At 43.2% G+C, this 19,753-nt stretch overlaps 1 protein-coding gene across 4 annotated transcripts in view; it reads right to left on the bottom strand.

Moving 5' to 3' along the window:
- Positions 1-1,197: 1,197 nt before the first annotated feature.
- The window catches only part of Exph5 (exophilin 5), a 76,460-nt gene continuing 57,904 nt past the window's right edge, over positions 1,198-19,753 (bottom strand). For 2 of the 4 annotated variants that reach the window (NM_001427285.1, XM_017596030.3), the window contains 2 exons: positions 14,617-14,752; positions 1,198-9,909 (listed from right to left, as the gene is read on the bottom strand). In NM_001427285.1, coding sequence (NP_001414214.1) covers positions 4,712-9,909; positions 14,617-14,752 — 5,334 coding nt within the window. In that variant the 3' untranslated portion in view covers positions 1,198-4,711. The remainder of the gene's footprint in view (positions 9,910-14,616; positions 14,753-19,753) is intronic. The other 2 variants (XM_063265462.1, XM_017596031.3) reach the window with 1 other exon arrangement.

Raw genomic sequence — 19,753 nt, 5'->3', positions numbered from 1 at the left:
GCCACAGTGCTGGGGTCTCCGGTTAACCTGACGTCCACCACTGAAGTTAGAGACAGCACTCTTCAGAACCGGGGACAAGTCCCTTGTAAACTACAGGGCAGCAGTGCCCACTGATTTGTCTCCTGGAGTCGCTTGCATGCTTTGATGGAATGCCTGCTCTGCTCCAGTTAGCATTTATAAATAAATAAATACCAACACACACACACACACACACACACACACACACACAAACACACACACACACACACACACACACACACACACAAAACCTGTGTAGAACATGTTTTATTCACACTCTGGCAAAATTGAACTTAAATTTTCTTCTCACAGAGAAGTGAACCGAGAGTTATCTGGCTCTAGGTAATAGTGAAAGACGGCCTAAGAAAGTCTATAACACTTGAAATGACACCTATTGGATGGGGGTGGGGGATTAAGCAATTGACTTCTAAGACTGCAACCAGTCACCCAGTGAACAGTAATTAGAAGGACCGTTAAGTGAATGTCTCAAGCCGCAAAGAATAATCCTTGGTGCTACTGGATGAGCTGGTCCCCAATTCAAGCCCACTGCCACCTCTTTGCTATACCTGAGAACCTCCAGGAAGCGATGTTAGGCCAGGCACTCTGATGTCTCCAAGCCGCCCCTTTTGTTTTGAATAGCTGTCAGAAAGATCGGGCACATTTCCCCTTACTAGCTTTGTAATTTTCCTGGGAAATTTCATACTTAAAAAAAAAAATCATCTTTGAAGGGGCTGGAGAGATGGCTCAGTGGTTAAGAGCACTGGCTGCTCTTCCAGAGGACCCAGGTTTTATTGCCAGCAACCACATGGTGGCTCACAACCATCTGTAACTCCAGTCCTTCAAGATCTGATGCCCTCTTCTGGCCTCTGTGGATACTAGGCATGTACGTGGTGCACAAACAGGCAAAACACTTATACACAAAAAGATTTTTAAAATAATCTGAGGGTGGTAAATGGAGGGCTAACGGTATCCTGGAGTTGAGTCTGTGACTTGTCTATCGATAGAGTTGCCTACCATGTGGGTTCTGTCTTCAGAAGCACAAACCCAGGAAAAACCAACAAAGGATACAGTGCATCTGTTTACGTTCTTTACTTCCACAAAAGTATTGTCTTAATATTTCACTGTCTATTCCGTATTCCACACCTTGGGAACAGATCTGAGGAAACCATAAAAGGGTTATTTGACAGTTTTGACAAAGTGCTTATTGTGGCTTTATTGTTTCGGAATAGAATTATCAGTCACACACACAAAAAACCTTTAAGTAGTAATACAAACTTGCAAAGTAAAATATTTACATATTTATACTGTACATTTAGATAGGACATTCTATAGCTCCACTATACAGTAAACTCCAAGCACCGAGGCCTGTTTGAACATACCGGCATCCAATGCGGGGACACCTTTTAGCAGAGACATGAATTTCCATTTGAATCTCATCTTTTCCACACCCCGAGAGGCTTCTTTTAGCACCCTTGTGACTCATCTTTATTTCCTATACAAAATAGTTTTCTCTACTGAGCTTGTCCTTAACCAAATTCATGTTAGTAGCAATTAGTGTTTTGTTGAGATCAATGTATTAATGAAGTAAGAGTAAACCATTCAGAAGTGAGCATCTACAGAGTAAAATAATCTTATTAAACTCCATTTTAAACAGAGTTAACAACACAATGTATACAGTCGTGTTATCCTGATGTTTAAGCAAGCTAATAATTTCCTAGGCACTTATTCGTATTGATTAGTTAGCGTTTTACTCCATTTACAAGAAAGTTTAATAGTGATTATATATTTGAGAAAATATATAATATTAAATGAAGTTACCATGACTATGTGCATCAGAAAGCAGCACTTTACACATTACATACAACACAAAGAAATTCTCTATACTTCTTCAACGAAGTGCTTCGTAAAACTGTAACACAGTAGAGGTGCTATTCTATTTTGGTGAAATTCCTGCTTTCCCGATCCCTCAGCCTGACAAGCAGGCAGTCCTGACACAGTGCAGACAAGCAGTGGCTGAGGGCAGCTTTCACTATGGACAGGAGATTCTGGCACAGAGAGCCTCAGCCCTGAGAGCATTCGTCCTTTCTTACTCTGACTTCCCTTTCTCAGCCTCCCCTTGTTGAAAAGCAAGCTAACTTCTGGTCACCTTTTCTAGACTCCTGTAGGCTCAAAATATTTATTGAGATAGTGTCTCATGGTGGTTGCCTAAAAACCAACAAAGATCTTGATGTTAAATATTTCTGAATATATTAAAATTACACACAAAAAGTCGTAATACATGAGAGTTTTACTTAAATAATCAAATAGCAACAGAGGAAAGGCATATGTACAAACACACACCATTATCTGTACAAACACACACCATTAGGCAAGAAGTTGAATTTTACTCCTTCCTATTCAAGTTTGGATCCGCTCAAAACAGTTTAAGGTTCTATTAGGCATCGTTTTGAGCTTTGTCTGGAGCTCAGAGTTAGAGTGGACAGGTTTAAGGAAAGGTTTCCCTGTGAGTGACCTCACCTTCACTAGTTTTGAGTTTTATGGGACCAATGTAAAACTAGCCTGGGCCAGACAACAAATGAGGGCAGTAATAACAGATTGATCTTCCTTGTGTTTGTGTTAGTGCCAAATCTCTATACATTTGCCAATAGCTGCCCTCAGCTTTAGTTTCTCTGGATGAACAGTGGGAAGTAAAAGCACGTCAGAAACACCTGTAAAACAAGACAAAATCCAGTCCTGTGCTGAGATCAGGCATCCCATGCTGCCTGCAGGTCTAGACCACCCTCATCCATAGACTTTCGCCTTGAATTACAAGGCGAGAAAGCCCCCAGATACTCTACGTAGCAACTAAAGAGGCAGGAAGCCAGGTAGCAATGGGTATCACAAGTGATTTATGGTACATTCGGAGGGCAGAGTTAAATGTGCCTGAGGGTTTGACGGGTGGATCAACAGAGAAGCCAAGCGGTTCCATCACATCTGACTGGAATTTTAAGAACTTATCCAAGGTTCCCACTGAATTCCCCACCAAGAAAGTCTTAGCCCAAACCATTGTAAACAGTGGCTCTTCACAGAATTAATGTAGGGTTGAGAAAAAAACAAACAAACAACAATAAAAGGTCTCTGAATGTGTACCAAACAAAAAAATCAATCCTAAATTAAATACTTAATGAAGCCTGGCTGTGTTTACCCATGTGCATGATATGACCTCACTGCAGCCTTGACTCAAACACCCAGCATGCACCTTGTGCTGGCAGGAGGAGGAAGAAGAGGAAAGAGTGCAGGACAAGAGGAAGAGGAAGGGGCAGGACGAGATCTGATCTTCTGTTATGAACTGTACTGTTTTTACTGTGCACGCGAAGATTTCTGCTCATATAGGAATGCAATTACAGACAACAAAGGCTTTTAAAAGTCTCCTTTATTTCCCAGTGTGTGGGTAACCTGAGTATGTCCTTAGACTGTGTTAGACAAATGGATATAACTAACTCATTGGTGTATGTCTGTTTTTACCTTAAACAAATGGTAAATTTGTGTGTAAGCCAGAATACTTTTAAAATAAATTTGAGTTATCAGTGAATTATTTGCATACCTATTTTATATATGTATATATCTGACATCATGTAAAAATCCCTAAACTATAGAGCCTGGGCTATAAATAAATTATGTGAGAAAAGTTTACAAAGCCCAAGGCTGGGCTATAAATAAGGAAATGAGAAATGCACAGGCGGGGGTTGGGGGAGATGGGAAAAGTCAGTGTGGAGAGAGCAGCAATAACGCTGGCCCGATAAAGAACTGTCTGCTTGTTTCCATCTGTCAGCCATGTCTCTGTGGCCAAGCCACACTGCTCGTGTCATCTGGGGTTCACCCAAGCATTAAGCGTGAAAACTTAGCCCTTAAAAATTCAGCCAGTCACCACAAACTGTCTCAGAGAAATCCCTGTAGGCACTAATAGGACTCACCCTTCATTTATAACCTAACGTGTCCTCAAATGTGTCCACTACAGAAGTGCAAGGATGCCCACACAACAGGGCATAACAGGGATGCCCGTGTGTCTTGTGGCTGGAGAGAACTCGGTGGCTAAGAGCACTTGCAGCTCCCGCAGAGGACACCCAGCTGTGGCTCCCAGCGCCCATGTGACCTCTAACAACCATATGCTCCTCCCATTCCAGGGGCTCTAATGTCCTCTTCTAGCCTCTGTAGACACTGCATAAACATATGCACACACAGTGACAGCATTTTACCCCACTATTGCCTTCCCTATGTCATATTTTCATATCTTCAATTCAGGCTGTAGACAGAGAGAGGAAATTCAGTTTTGCATCTGTGCTGGGTAATGAACAAGTTTACAAGGTCGAACACATCCCCAAACTATTAGAGGTAAGAGAAGTTATGATGAGGACAATTGTGCTAACATTAGAAAGTGGCTTAGAGATAAGGCTGGGGGAAGAGACAAGGAAGGCAAAGTTCAAACACACCAGGAAAAACATAGCAGTAAAAACACACACACAAAACCCTTCAAGAACAGTGAGCACTGTTCTTAGAATTCAGAAGGGAAAACAAATGGAACAGAAAAGATTCGGACACTACCCAAACCAGATCTCTTTGACCTGTCTATAATTATTGGACTAATTTCCACGGTAAGGTTTTGGTAAAAAGCAAAACGTGAAAGGGTTATATTGTGCAGTTTCTCACAAAAGTCTCATAGTTCTGACTCTTTATCATTTTCATCCAGGTAGTACTCATCATCTGTGGTGGTGTCTGTGTCCCAGTCTGAGTCCAGTGGGTCCACTGGGTCATCCCTGTAGATATTAAGTGGTTCACTTGGCAATAAGCCGTCCTCCGGAGCCTGACCTTCAGGAGAATTTAGCAGCTCTGACTGTGCAGCATTAAGAACCTCATCCTTGAGGAAGCCAGGGTTCTTGAGGAAACTTGGCTTCCATAATCTTCCCTGTGTGAGTGAGCGCTTGACATTCTCCAAGAAAGCCAACTGCTGCTCTTTCCCAAAAATTCCATAGTCAATCGGCCTGGAAATGGATGAGGTGGACTTGGGACCTCGTGTCTGATTGTTATATGAAGACCAACTTTCACTTTCGTAAGAGGCAGGAAGCTCAGAAAAAGATTTGAATCTTCGACTGTACCCGCTGTTGGGGAAGGAGCCATCTTCGAGGGACAGTTGGCTCAGGGCATTGTCAATGGAAGTGTTTTCAGAGAAGTGGCGTCCCCTGGCTTTGGGAGGAGGGCTTGTACACAACAGGTCCCTTTGCACGTTGAAGTTTCTTAAACTCTTTGACCTGTAGAGGTGTGGCTCGGGTTCTGAGTCTGGGGATGGGGCACTCGTGTGCCGCAACAGCTGACAGTGGGAGCTCACTGTAGGTTTCTGTGTAGCCTCTAGGGGGGAAGGAGGACTTAACCTCTGCTGAAGGCCAGAGCTTTTCCCCGAGGGGCTGGCTGGGGCTACCAATTCTCCTGCAATCTGTGCTTTAGAGTCCTCGCTCTTTGGGGGTGTTTCTAAGACACCGTGTGACCCATTCAGATGCGGTTGCAAAATGTTAGCAGACTTTTGACTGCGGGACTGACCAGGAGGTCCAGGGCTGGATACTGTGGCCGCCTGGAGAAGGCTCTCAGATTTGTCCACGGTCCTCACGCTGCTTTTGTCTGTGGGCTCTGAGGGTTTTACAGTAGGTTCAGGGGACAGTGGGTTGCCCTCTGGTCTACAAAGAGATAACCTCCTAAAGCCAGATCCTCTTTCACTTCGGGAGAAGATCGTAGCTACATGTTTTCTGGAACTTAAATCCTTAGCTGGGATCTTTTTGCTTGTTTTAGATATGGCTGCCAATCTGTGTTTACCTGAGTATCTGTCTCCTGTCTCTAGGTCATCCGTGTTGGTTTTATTTTTAAGATTTCCTCCAGGAAGTAAAGTTTGATCCCGTGACAACATTTGTTCTCCATCTTCAACCTTCCTCATCTCTGCTGTATTCATTTCCTGACTTTCTGCCTGCCTGGGTTCCGACTGCAGACCTGCTCCCCCAGTCTGAGCCTCTTCAGCAAGCTGCTGCTTATGCAATGCTGGCCTTAGAGCAAAGGCTTGGCTCTCTGAGTCAGAGAGCATTTTGTCGGTCAGGTTTTGGCAGTCTGACCCAGTTGTCCCACTGGTTTCCCTAGGCTGTGACCTACTAGAACAGTCACCTACAGCTGCAGCCACGTGATCTCTCCAAGCATACCATCCATTTCCTGTTGAGATAGTGGTCAAGCCACGGGCACACGTTCCTGAATCTCTTCTAGTTTGGGAATTTTCAACATTACCTTCTGAGTGGGATGGGAGACCAGAGGGGTCACTGCTTCCTCCTTTCGAAGGCTGTTGATGACTCTTGGTCTTTTCTTCTCCAGCATCTTTTTCCTGAAGCAGTGATGGGGTCTGTAGGATTTGTCTTACCAGTTCCTTCCCTCTTTTTCCCCTGTTTAGCGAATCATCTACAGTTGTCTTAGATACATTTCTTGGGGAAATCGCTTCGATTTTAGGCTCTTTTCTATGAAGAGAAACATCCGGTTCCACAGAAGCCATTTCCTCTAACGTAGATTTGGAAGCCTCCCTGTCTGTCAACTGGGAGACAGTCTCACTCTCAGGGCTGTCAACCTGCATCTTTAGGTCTTGTGGTGGAGGTGTTCCTGAGAGCCTCTGTGTAGGACAATTCAGCTCACCGATTTCTACAGCATTAGGAGACCCTTTAGTCTCTTCCTGAAAAGCATCGCTAAGGGAACCGGCACCCTGTGCATACTGCTGAAGGAGGCTGCAGAACTTTTTGCTAGGTTTCCTGGGTAGAGTATAATATATCGAAACCACCTCAAGACACTTTATGTTCTCTTCATTGCCAGAGACAGAAAACACGCTAGTTGTCTTAAACTTGTGCAACGCCCTCCCACTCCCCCTTCCTGATCCAACAGCACAAAAAGGTTCAGAGTTTTTGTCTAAAACGGTAAACGAGCTCATTCTGGGGGCTGGAGGCTCACTGTTCTTCCCCGTGTGTTCTTGAACGAGTTCCTTTTCGAAGAAAGCGCTCTCTCTAAATGATGAGTCATCTTCCAGAGAGTTAAAGATTCTCCCTCCAGGCCTGGGTATTACAGAAGCATCCATGTCCAGGACTGGGGACTTTTCAGCCAAGGTACATGGTTCCCCCGAAGGACATGATACCGCCCTCTGGATGAGGAAAGGGAGTGGTCCTTTCCTAACGGAGGCCGATCTAATGGCTTTCATATCTGTCATCCTCTTGGTGGCTTTGGGTGTCCCCATGACTGAATTTGCAGCATCACTCGCTGACTCAGGAGGACGGGGTTTGTCAGATGTGCTCTCTTCAGTGGGAACATCCGCCTTATTCTTTATTTGGAAGGGAAGTGGCCCATTCCTAACGGAAGCAGCCTTACTTTCCCGCTGTCCGCTGTGTAGGAGAAAGCTGGCAGGTTTTCTTGGCAGGGTGCAGTAGACTGTGTTGAGCTCAGGAGATTTGCTGCCGCTTTGGTCCTCAGCACAGCCACTGCCTTCTCTTGTGGGTGCCTCTCTACTCTCTGTCTTGGTTAACTTCTCAATGCAGGATACACGGCGCCTTACTCTTCCCTTCCCCCTCCCGCTCCTGAGGGGAGAGTACGGGTGGCAGTGAACAGCATCATGCAGAAGTGCAGGGCCATCGTGACTCTCTTGGTTGTCCGTAGGATTGACAGCCAGCTGATTATTTTGGCTTTTGGTAGCTTTTTCTTCTCTTTGTTCTTGACCTGAATCCTGGTCTGAAAGGCTCCTGGAGAACACTGCAGTGGAAGGCACCAGAAGAGCATTAAGGAAAGAATCTTGGGGTGCATCTGATGACACATGCAAGGGATCTCGTGAGACACTGTGCCCAGCGGCCAGCTTGCTGCCATCGGTGGAATGAGTGGAAGGACCTTGCTGTCGTCCAAGATCTAAAATAGTCTCCTCTGGAGGCTGTGAATTTTGGTTAGTGATGGGTTCAAAGCACCAATGGCTATTTTTAATGGTGCTTGAACTGTCTTCATCACCTCCGGTTTTCTGGTGACAACCTTGATTTGGGCTGGGAAGAGTTGTTCCACTTTCTTGGATGAAAGGCAGGGAAGCTGCTGAGTCAAGTCTCCTGCCCCCAGAAAAACATTTACTTTTGCTCAGTTCATCGCTTTGATCTCTTTGTGTTGTATGAACTTGGGAAGTACCTTTCCTGGAAAAGAGCCTGGGTGATCTTCTGGAATGTTCTGTGGCAGGTGCATTAAAACCATACCTGTCGTTTGGGGTTGAGTCCTGGGAGGGGGCATTTTGGAAATCAGGTACGTCATTAGAGATCACTGTCCGTGAAACAGATTGGGGTAACCCAGTTGGCCTGTTCTTCTGTCCCATCTTGTTCAGCTGTTCATCCTCTGAAATAGACACATCCATGTCTTTCTCACTGTGCGTTTCTGTGACTGGGACGTTGGGCTGGGTTTCAGTAAGAGACAGTGATTCAGCAGAATGGCTACAAGCCACAGGAACGTCTACACAGTTTCTCATTGGAAGCGAATCTGGTTTATTGGGGATTATTTTCTGCAAAGTAGCTGTGGAATTCTGGAAGCTGGAACTCCGAGACTCCCTTCTGTCATCGGGACTCAGGGGGAAGGGAGTTCTGAATGAAGAAACTGGATTCCGAGTCTTGCCAAACAAACGAGGGTCCTCATCTGCAGCCTCTTCAAAAGGGAAGTAACCCTGCTGAGAGTCCAGCCCAGACGACTGGACGGGGCAGCTTGAGTCAGCTACAGAAAACCCATCCGGTGTGACCAAATGGGGTGGAAACTGGTTCTCATTAACATGTGAGGTGTCCATGTTCTCCAGTGGGCATGTTCGAAACTCAGATCGCCAGCAATGTGCATCTTCTTGACCTCTGAAAACGTATGTTCCACAGCCGGGAGAACGTGGCCTCCAGTGCTGAGAAGGGACACCATGGCTGTAAACAGATGGCACCCTGTTTGCGTCAACAGAAATCATCTCAAAGTCCTTGTCAGAACAAGGGAATGGCTTCCTGCTCTGGGGAAAGTCAGACCAGGAAGAATGTTCTTCCTGTCGGCTCCAAAAAGAATTCTGTCCAAATCTCTGTTCTCTGCTCTGTCTGAAGGTACTGCTAAAGAAAGACCTTGCAAACAGGTTGTTCTGACGGTAGAATGGCATATTCTCTGAGTTCTCCAACGCGTCAGGACTCATTGCGTTATCCACGGGGACATTAAAAGGGTAGCTTTGGTAGGCGTTCTGTGAATGGCACACCTCATACCTCCTATTTTCCTGAAAGTACCTAGGAGAGACATATTGCTCAGCAGGGTCAATGTCCATGGGTGCTGGTATCCCCAGGGACTCTTCCTGATCCTGCCCGTGTCTAGAAGCATCTGGCCTATTCCATATGATGGATGATAAAGGAGTCCTTTTGGGGCTTTGCTGGTGTCTCACTGGCGTAAAACTAGTCTTGTTCTGAGTGTTGGCTGGGAAGTGTAAACTCCTTGCAGTAAAACGCCCTGTGACAGGTGACGCTGATCTCTGCCGGCTGTCGAAGCACAGAGATGCGCTACCAAATGCATTCTTTAGCGTGAAGTCTTCCTTCAAGACCCTGGGCTCCCTGGTCCTATACATATCATAAATTGTCTTGGTCCTAGGAGAAAAGGTTTTAAAGCCTTCTCTAGGGGTCCCAGGTCTTAGGATGTCATAGATAGACATATTGGAAGTTTCGCTATGGTAGTTTTGATGCCTTCCTGTGCCATGATCTTGCCTGGTCCTGTGAGACAGCTTGAACTGTGTTCTTGACCCGTAGTTGAATGGAATTCTGGCATTCATTGAGCCTGTAGATTGTTCCTCAGCCAGCTTGCTGTCCAAGTCATCTAAAACTAAAGGAGAAGGTGAATTAGTTTTGTTTTGTTTTGTTTTGTTTTGTTTTTCGGAGCTGGGGACTGAACCCAGGGCCTTGTGCTTGCTAGGCAAGCGCTCTACCACTGAGCTAAATCCCCAACCCCCGGTGAATTAGTTTTTGTATATGATTTTGTAGTTTTATAACAATTAGCTGTCATTAAAATCCCCTTCTGAGACTCATATTTTGTTATTATAAATATAACCTTAATTTTTTTTCCACTTTGATTTTTTCAAGACAGGGTTTCTCTGTGTAGCCCTGGCTGTCCTGGAACTCACTCTGTAGACCAGGCTGGCCTCAAACTCAGATCTGTCTGTCTCTGCCCCTCAGCTGCTAGGATTAAAGGAGTGTGCCTGGCTAGTATGACATGAATCTTGATTATGTTTAAATGATAACATGACTTTTACAAGACTGTAATGCAATTTTCTTTCTTTTCTCATCATATCTTTAAGGCTATAAAGCTCTATTCTGGGGCAAGGAGATGACTCAGTCAGTAAAATGTTTGCTGTACAAGCATGAAGACCTGGATTCACTCCCCAGAAAGAAGCCAGAAGAATGCCATGAGTTTGCAATCTCGGCAGTGGGGGAGCGGAGAGCAGACAAGTGGGAGCAGACAAGCAACCTTGGAGGTTGCTGGCCAGCCACCCAAGCCTAAATGGAATCTCTTGATTCCAGGAAGACCTCGGCTCAAACAACAAGATAGAGATCAGAGTGTCAGCTCAGTCAGTCAGATTGATTGCTACATAAACAGGAACACTTGAATTTAGATCCTGAGTACCCATGTAAAAGGCTAGGTGTGGTGACCTGGACCTGTAATCCTATTCCCGGGGAGGCAGAGATAAGGGATTCCTGTAATTCAGTAGACAACCAGTCTAGCCAAATTGGTGAGCTCCAGGTTCAGAGAGAGATACCAGCCACAAAAACTAAGGCAGAAGTTGGGATGATGGCTCAGCAGTCATGCCAGCCTGATGACCTCAATCCCTAGAACCCATATAAACAAGCTGGGTATGGTGGCATTCATCCCCAGGACTCCTACAGCAAGAGGGGAAGTGGAGACGAGATAGGTAAGAGCTCTTGTCAGCTGGGCGCCATGGGAGATACTGCACAGTGGGAGCAACCCTGCTTTATAAGGTGGGAGGTGGCAAAAGACTCCTGAGAGTTGACCTTTGACCTCATGAGCACCACGGCACACTCACGTCTATACTCGTGCACACACACACACACACACACACACACACACACACACATATATATATACTATATAGAAAATGATTTCTGAAAGGTAGAGAGCTCAGTGAGTCAATGTGGCAGTTTAAATGAAAATGGCCCCCATAAGCCTCCAGGGAGGCACTATTAGGAGGTGTGGCTTGGTTGGAGGAAGTGTGTCACTAGGGGTGAGCTTTGTGCACTCTCATGTGCACCCCACAGACACAAACAAGCACACACACCACTCATACATACCATACATACAATCATACATACATACATGAATAAAATGGTAGAGAGCCAATTAGAAAACACTCAATAATGATCTCTGGCCACCACACACACAATAACTCACTCACATGCTCACCCACACATATATGAACACATACACACAAACACAAGGTGAAAATCTCCTGAGTATGGCCTCCACATGCAAATGAACACACACACACACATACTCATAAACACAAACACACACATTTGCCTTCACACAAACCTTCACACACACACCCATGTGTGCATACATACACACAAAGTTACATTTTTCCTAATCAGTTTTAACCAGGTCCTCTCTGTGTATCTAAGGTCTGCTTACTCTGCGCGACATGGACTAATGACAGAAGAGAATAATGTAGATCGCAATGTGTGCCATTGAAGAGTAGGCGAGCCGAGGATTATTAATTCACGTCTCTCCTTTCATCACAAGGTTACGGTAATAGTTCAACCTTTATTCACATCATGAGACTGTAATACAAATAAGTCTGTGCACGGTATGCGATTTCTCAGCTATTCTGTTCAGAAAATAGCATTGCAGACAAAAGCAGTACCATTTAATGTATAAACACTTAGTTGGACAAATTTGGATGATATGCGGAATTTAAAGTTCTATACAATATTATCAGATGATATGTTAACTATAGACTTATTTTTCAAGAAAAATACTGTAATATAGCACTTCCCATGTGCCAGGCACAGAACATTAACTAGTAAATACGTATATAAACTTTACAGGGATGGCACTTTTACTATTTTTGTTTTATAAGTGAAGATACTGAAGAAATTGAGATAAGGCCCTGGTCACTTAGTGCAGGGATTTGGACCCAGTCACTGTCTCCTGGGTCTCATTATACAACGGCTTGAGCCACGCAAACGATGTACAGCTTTATTAGGAGGGAAAGCTGCTGTTGTGAACCAGTGCTGACATTTATCTTATGAGCAAAGTCTCCGAGAGGGTGCTATCCAACCAGGGCCCAATGATCTCCTTACAACATGAAGGATGGAGGCCAATCTCAGACCCAGGGTACCAAAAGTACCTTAGTCTGCAACTTTAGATAAGCCACCATTCATCATTCAAGTTGCTGCTGGCTGAGAGAGCAAAGCAAGAGCAATGCACCTTGCAAGCTGATGGGAGACCAAAACAGAAACAATGTATCTTGCAAGCTGATGGGAGACCAAAACCAGAGCAATGTATCTTGCAGGTTGAGGGTTCTGTTTGCAATTAAGATAGTTAAGAATAGGTTCCTGGTTGTCCTGTGTTAAATTCTTTCAAGTTAAGGTATCTATCTGTAAGAAGTTCTTGTCTGTCCTGTGCGGGTTAAGGTTTCTGTTTGTCCTGTGTTAAGTCCTAGCAAGTTAAGGTTTCTATTTGTAGTTAATAGTCCCTGTTTCTTAGATCTCACTAAACTGCTTGCAATCCCATTCACACGATGTACATCCTTACCCATGATCCTTCTCTTTCATTGTATTTTTCTAACAGTGTATAACAGCTCTCTCTCACCTCTGAATACCTTATCTCTCCTATAAAAGGGACTTCAAGAGGCCAGCAGAGGCTGTTGTCTTGGGGTAAAACAGCTGGCTGACCTGTCCCAAGTACACTTCAAAATACAGCTTGCTTTAATTGCACGGTCGTGAATTTGGTCTTTTTGAAATTTTCAGGCTTAACACTGGCATTGTTTTGCATTGTATTTAATCATAGAAAACATTTTCCTCCATTAAAGTATTATAACTGCACTCTCTTTAAGGTGTTTAGATTTTTCCTAAGACTTTGCCTTATAACAGACATATCAGTGTAGATATTTTATGATAAATACAAATCAATTATGCATTTATTGGTGAAATACTCCCTAATAAAAATCAGACAGGAAACAGAAATAAGTAATATTCAAAGTGCTGACAGAAATCTTTCCTTGGGTTAACGACCCTCTTTAGTTATATCACTTGCTAGTTAGTGTTTTTTTTTTTTAACTAATGAATCATGGAAAGCAGAACATGTCAGCATCCGAGTACATACAGTGTCATATAGGGACATACAAGCAATGTGCCAGTCACATCTGGGCAGGCACTAAAGGCGTCTTTTCTCTTTTGCTCTCTGTAAGTCTCCTGAGCTGACAACTCCAGCAACAGCTTATCTTGATCACTAAGATCACATGAGGAAGGGATTTTCAATGAAAAGCCACTTGATTTCTAGTCACTGAAACAATTCACAATAAAATTACCAAACTATGCCAGATTATAAGGGAGGGAAAAAAGATAAAAATAAAAGAAAACTCTACAGACTTAATGAAATCTGTCTTTAAAACGAATGGTAAAAATCTATCTTTGAGCTGTCTATGCCCCTCTACATATTAAAGCCCATGTTAACTACAAAACACATATAGAATAGAAAACACACAAGAGATCATGGACACCTGGACTCCTACTCATAACAAAATTCACCAACTCAAAGATGTTCAGAATGTCACATTAATAGGGCTGCTTTTCTTACTACTCAAGAGGCTAGAGAAATTAGTGCACTGTCTCCTACCTTATTTTCAGAGATGTACGCCAGAATCATTCCTCTTCAAACAAAAGCTTCATTTGGATTAGGTTTTCCCCAGGTCCCTTTCCATCTTGTCCCAGGGTGTTCCTAGACAGAGCCGAGCCTACGCTCTCGTGAGTGACTACCACTGGTTCCACTTCACTGCAAGCTGAATAGGTTTCCTCACGGTAAAGCTGTTGAATGGCTACTGACTTAACTTTCCTAGTGGCCAGGCCAACTGTGATCCAGAATAGCACATGGAAGTTGAACTATGGCATCAATTATAAGATTCCTGTATATTATGTACTTCTGGAATCTAAGTCAGTTCAGTGAATGGTTTAATGACTGCAAGATTTTATCACAATGCATTTATGCCCTAATCAGGAATAGACTTTGAAGAGCAAGCTTTATAGATGCATTTCTTTTTAACCCAAGGTAAAATATTAAACATTATTACCAGCCCATAGGTCTGTCATTCTTTGATCTCAGATTATTGGCTTAGATTTATATGTAACCATAAGATTCAAGATCTGGGTTTATAACATAGAATGGAATCCTCCTCAGATGAAGGCAGTGAGTTCAGGCTTTGATTTGTTAAGAGCATGTAGTACAAACTACAGTTAGCATTTGCCTCTCTTTAGTTCCCTCCCAGAGTTCCCAGGGAGAGCTGGTGCATGAGCTTACCTTGGAAAAACTCCCTCTCCAGCAGGGAAGCGTCCCAGGGTGGGGGCATGCCGCTCTCCTCCCTCATGATGGCTGCCTTAGGAACAAACACACTGGCAACTGGTTGACTCCCAACAGGTGAAGTATACAGTTTTGCCTGTCAATTTTAAAACAACGACGACAACAAAAAAGATCAGTTTACATCTTCTCTAGCTAAAATACTCACGTGTTCTCCCAAAAGGTCAAAGGTTCTAGCTTAAGAATTTTATGTATGTGAGTCCACTGTAGCTGTCTTCAGATACAGCAGAAGAGGGCATCAGATCCCATTACAGATGGTTGTGAGCCACCATGTAGTTGCTGGGAATTGAACTCAGGACCTCTGGAAGAGCAGCTAGTGCTCTTAACCACTGAGCCATCTCTCCAGCTAGCTTAAGAATTACTGATCAATTTTCCCAACATTTGTTTCTCTGTTTACTGTTTCCTTATTTTGCTGTTTACAGTGGACCATGAACACCTACACAAAGCCTCATATGCATGCTTCCATATCTATCTATCATCTATCTATCTATCTATCTATCTATCTATCTATCTATCTATCTATCATCTCTCTATCTATCTATCTATCTATCTATCTATCTATCTATCTATCTATCATCTCTCTCTCCCTCTCTCTCTATCTATCTATCATATCTATCTATCTATCTATCTATCTATCTATCTATCTATCTATCATCTCTATCATCTATCTATCTATCTATCTATCTATCTATCTATCTATCTATCTATCATCTCTCTCTCTATCTATCATCTATCTATCTATCTATCTATCATCTATCTATCATCTATCTATCATCTATCATCTATCATCTCTCTATATCTATTCACACACACATAACCCTACACACATTTTCATATGCATGTTCCCTTATACACATCCTCATCTCATCTTCACATTCCCCTACATATGCCCACCTAGGCATACCCTCAATTTACACATGCTCCTATGCACACTCATGTACATTCCCCTATATATACCTTCACACACACAGACACATACACACACACACACACACACACACACACATACACTCTCTCTCTCTCTCTCTCTCTCTCTCATGTACAAGCCCTTACACATAATTCAATATATGTTAATTCTTATAATAACAATGTTCAGGGAGACGCTGTGACTCCTTCAGAATTAAACAGCCTTATGGTAGAAGAGAGTTTCCTTTCTCAAGTTGGGAATATTGTCTACATGGTGCTAATGGCTAGGACTTTGGATTTCCTGACTTTGCATTTTCTATTAAGAGTATCTTAGCAGCTATCCAAGTGAACCTTGAGTTTTGTGAGCTCAGAGGGCTTCAAAAAGGAGAGTGTTTCTATCTAGAGGTCATTCTGATTGATAGAAACACAAGGAGGGTGATCAAATACACGTGACATGAAAAGAGAAAGGAGGAGAGGGACCAGAGGGCAGAGGCAAGGAGAGGACAGGAAAAAGAAACCAGTGGACGCGTCATACCAGAGCCTAGCACACTTATGAAGACTTTGAAAGCAAGTTACAGGTTGGGGATTTAGCTCAGTGGTAGAGCGCTTGCCTAGCAAGCCCAAGGCCCTGGGTTTGGTCCCCAGCTCCGAAAAAAAGAAAAAAAAAAAGCAAATTACATTTCTAGAGGAGGAAGAGGAGAGAACCCTCACACACACCGCTGTGAGTAGATTTAATAATTCTGAAACAAAGCACTGAAAGGTAAGATCTTGCATATCTTTTAAAACTACTATTATTTTTAAAGGATTTAGGAGGCAGATATAAAACTGAAGTTGTATTCTGTTAAAAACAAAACCTAGCAAGTGTTCATGTTGATATCAAACCCAATCACTGTCATACTTTCAAGCTCGAGTTGGTTTATAACCTTGGGGGGATTACCACACCCGTCTTCCCTTTACAGTGCCACAACTTCTCCTGTATACCTTTTGTCCAACTGGCTGTCAGTCCTGCCTCCTGCCTCGGCTCACCCTGCCAGGGTTTGACTCCTGAGCAAGGCTGGCAGCTCTGGTCCTTTTCCCTTTATTTGTAGGTCACTTTGCTACCCAGTCTTGTCTGTGCCTTTGAGTACTTGGCTCCCTAGTGTCTCCCTTCTACCTCATATCACATCTTATCTATAAAGTCAGAGGCCAGAGGTCTAACCTTGCCAAGGCCCTGGCTAAGAGTCCAGATCCCTTTACACCCCCCACACCCCCCCTTGTTTTCCCCCAGAAGCCTGCCCAGATTTCATTGACTTGTGTTTGTAGCCCTATGGGCATAAGTGAATACTCACAAAGGAGGCTTATCAATGAAGAAACAATATTCCCATGATCATTTATTCATTGTTGAATATAATCTGTCACACAAATATAAAAATCTAAGGTAAACAAATAGAACTTTGATTATAGATAACCATTAGAGATATGAAAACTGAGAGTTAATCACTTGAAAAAAATTGTTTAAAGTTAGTTCTTTTATCCTTGGACTACGAAGAGGCTTCTCTTCCACACTCTTCTGTTTTCTCTTCTGTTCTCTTCTGTTTTCTATTTTTGTTTTGTTGTTTTGATACAGGATCTTACTTTGTAGCCCAGGCTGACTTGGAACTCACTAGATAGCCCACCAGGCTGACCTCAATGTCACAGCAAATTTTCCTGTCTCAGTCTACAACACTGGATCATTTCTCCATTTTATTAACAACTTGTTATAGATGTTATAAAATCCATCATTCCAAAACCTGTAGTTTTGGTAGTTGGTTCAGAAAGAACTTACTAGATAAAAGTCACCAATCATGATTCTCTCTGTCTACCTGCCTGCCTGCTTGTCTGTCTCTGTCTCTGTTTCTCTCTGTTTTTTTTTGAGATAGGGTTTCTCTGTGTAGCCCTGACTACCCTGGAACTCCCTCTGTAAACCAGGCAGGACTTGAAATTGCAGAGCTCTACCTGCCTCTGCCTCCTGAGTGCTGGGATTTAGTTAAAGGCATGTGTCCCCACTGGGCTGCACTTAACACCCAAACACACTTCAGATTTCCTCCGTGCACACCAGAGTAAATGCCTGTGGCCTCCTCCTGCATCACAATTTTGCATAGAAAACATTTATAATGAAATGAAAAATTCATGCATTGAGGGACCAAGTGAGAGATGAGTATCTGTAGGTTGAAAGGTCCCTCTATCTAGGGACCCAGGCTCTCTTAAGACCAATCCTATACACCCAACATATCCAGGATGCTTCTGACACAGAGCTATGTGAACCGAATGGCTAACAACAACAACAAACAAAAACCAAACATGACTTTACTAACATGAGCTTTAGCTCTACAGCTGGTCTGGGGCTGGTACCAGGTGTAAAGACGGAGCATTACCACTGCTCTACAGACCCTTTCATTTAAGCAGCATGTGAGCTATGATCAAGAATTGTTTTCTTACCAGAAGCAAGTTAATGCAGATTATTAAAGTTGTTATGTTAAAGACTTTGAGTATTTTATCAATCCCAGGAAGTTGGTATTTATATCATCCCCACCTTCAGGAAACTAAAGTTTCAAGAGGCCAGGCCATTTGCTTAGACCCCGCTGGAAGTGGAGAGAGGATTCATCCTCAGTATGTTCGATTTTAGAACTCATACTGAATCTCACTGCTCCTAGCAGAATCCCACAGTTCTTGGTCTATCAGAATACTGTATCCAGGTAACAGGGGTTTTCTTCAGCTAAACACAGGCCTCATGGCATCATGAGAGAGACGCCTCAGTGCTTTGTGACCCAGATCAGATATTGATCCTCATTTGAGGCTCACTCTTCCCCTCCATGCTACAGAGTCACCATAAAACAAGAAGTCTTTTTCCCATTCCTGGCTTGGAAAATGAGGTTTAAATGCCTTTGCATTAAAATCATATAAAGGCCCTTTCCCAACTTCGGTGTAAGCCTTTCCTTCTCAGTACAGATTCCTTGTGCTCCAAGGTATGACATAAACAATGCCTAAAATATCATAGACTTCTAGACCTTTGTCCCTGATTTTTTTGCCCTTTCTCAATATTTTCTTTCTGAAATGGTTTGCTGTGTCCTGTATAACCAGTGGAAGGGACATTGTGACATAGTTTCCTGCCCCTGGAGCAGATCCAGTGGGACCTGAGTTCTCCACAAGTGTTGATAGTTGCTGTAGGCATGGGGCTTGTTTATATAATAATGTACATATTTTAATGTTCCTCCTTTGAGGAGTGCTCTCCCTCTTAATAAATCCATGTTATTAGAAACAGCACAAGTCTGGGAAATGAAAATGTGTTCTTCAGCAAATGATTAAGTGCTGTGACTTTCAAGACAGCCCTTAAGGCTGTAGGAAAAAACTCTGAAAACATGGGTTCAAGAATGTATAATTTCTCAACTATGCAAAATATAGGGAGGCACTATGAATTGTATGAGGGGTCTTCATGGACCTAAAAGAACAAAGGCAGCTGCACTAATGAGCCAGCTCATCAGAAAGATACAAAGGCAGGTACATCCCTGAGTTCAAGGTCAGCCTGGGGCAGAGCGAGTTTAAATCCAGGTGTGGTGGGAATGGTAATTTCAGAATGAGAACCCACCCAGCTAAACTTATTGTTTGTGCTTACAAAGGTGGGCAGATATCTGACTTCATTTGCGATATTAAAAATATGTACTGGATGTCTCAAGAGGTTAAGGTCATAAAATGCTGATTCATGAGATAATCAAAAGGGAACCAGGAGAATGATTTGAATTTATATGTAAATAAAAGACTGGGCTTCGGTCTGCAAGAGCTGAGCTATCTACAGAGCTGTCTGGAGAGCCAGCTCAAGCAGAACACAGAGCTGTCAGCTTGTACCCACATTTGACTTCAAGTGTTTCTGTTGCCACTCCCAAACATCCCTTTCTCAGGAACTCCTCTCTAAGCTGAGGCTGGTCATTGTCAATGGCTGTTCATTCTTCAAAGTCCAGGTCCTGTATTACTACTTTCTCCACAGGAACCTGTCCTCAACCCTCCCAAGCAGAAGGCATTCCCACCATGCTTTTTATACTCTTTTGTTGTTGCATTTACATGCATCATAATATTGCATATTACATTTGTAATAACATTACATTGTACAATATTATATTTACATAAAATTGCACATTACAGCATCATGTCCAAAGTTTGG

The sequence above is a fragment of the Rattus norvegicus genome, chromosome 8, assembly GCF_036323735.1.
Source record: "Rattus norvegicus strain BN/NHsdMcwi chromosome 8, GRCr8, whole genome shotgun sequence".
NCBI lineage: Eukaryota > Metazoa > Chordata > Mammalia > Rodentia > Muridae > Rattus > Rattus norvegicus.
This window is presented reverse-complemented; position numbering and strand designations above follow the sequence as displayed.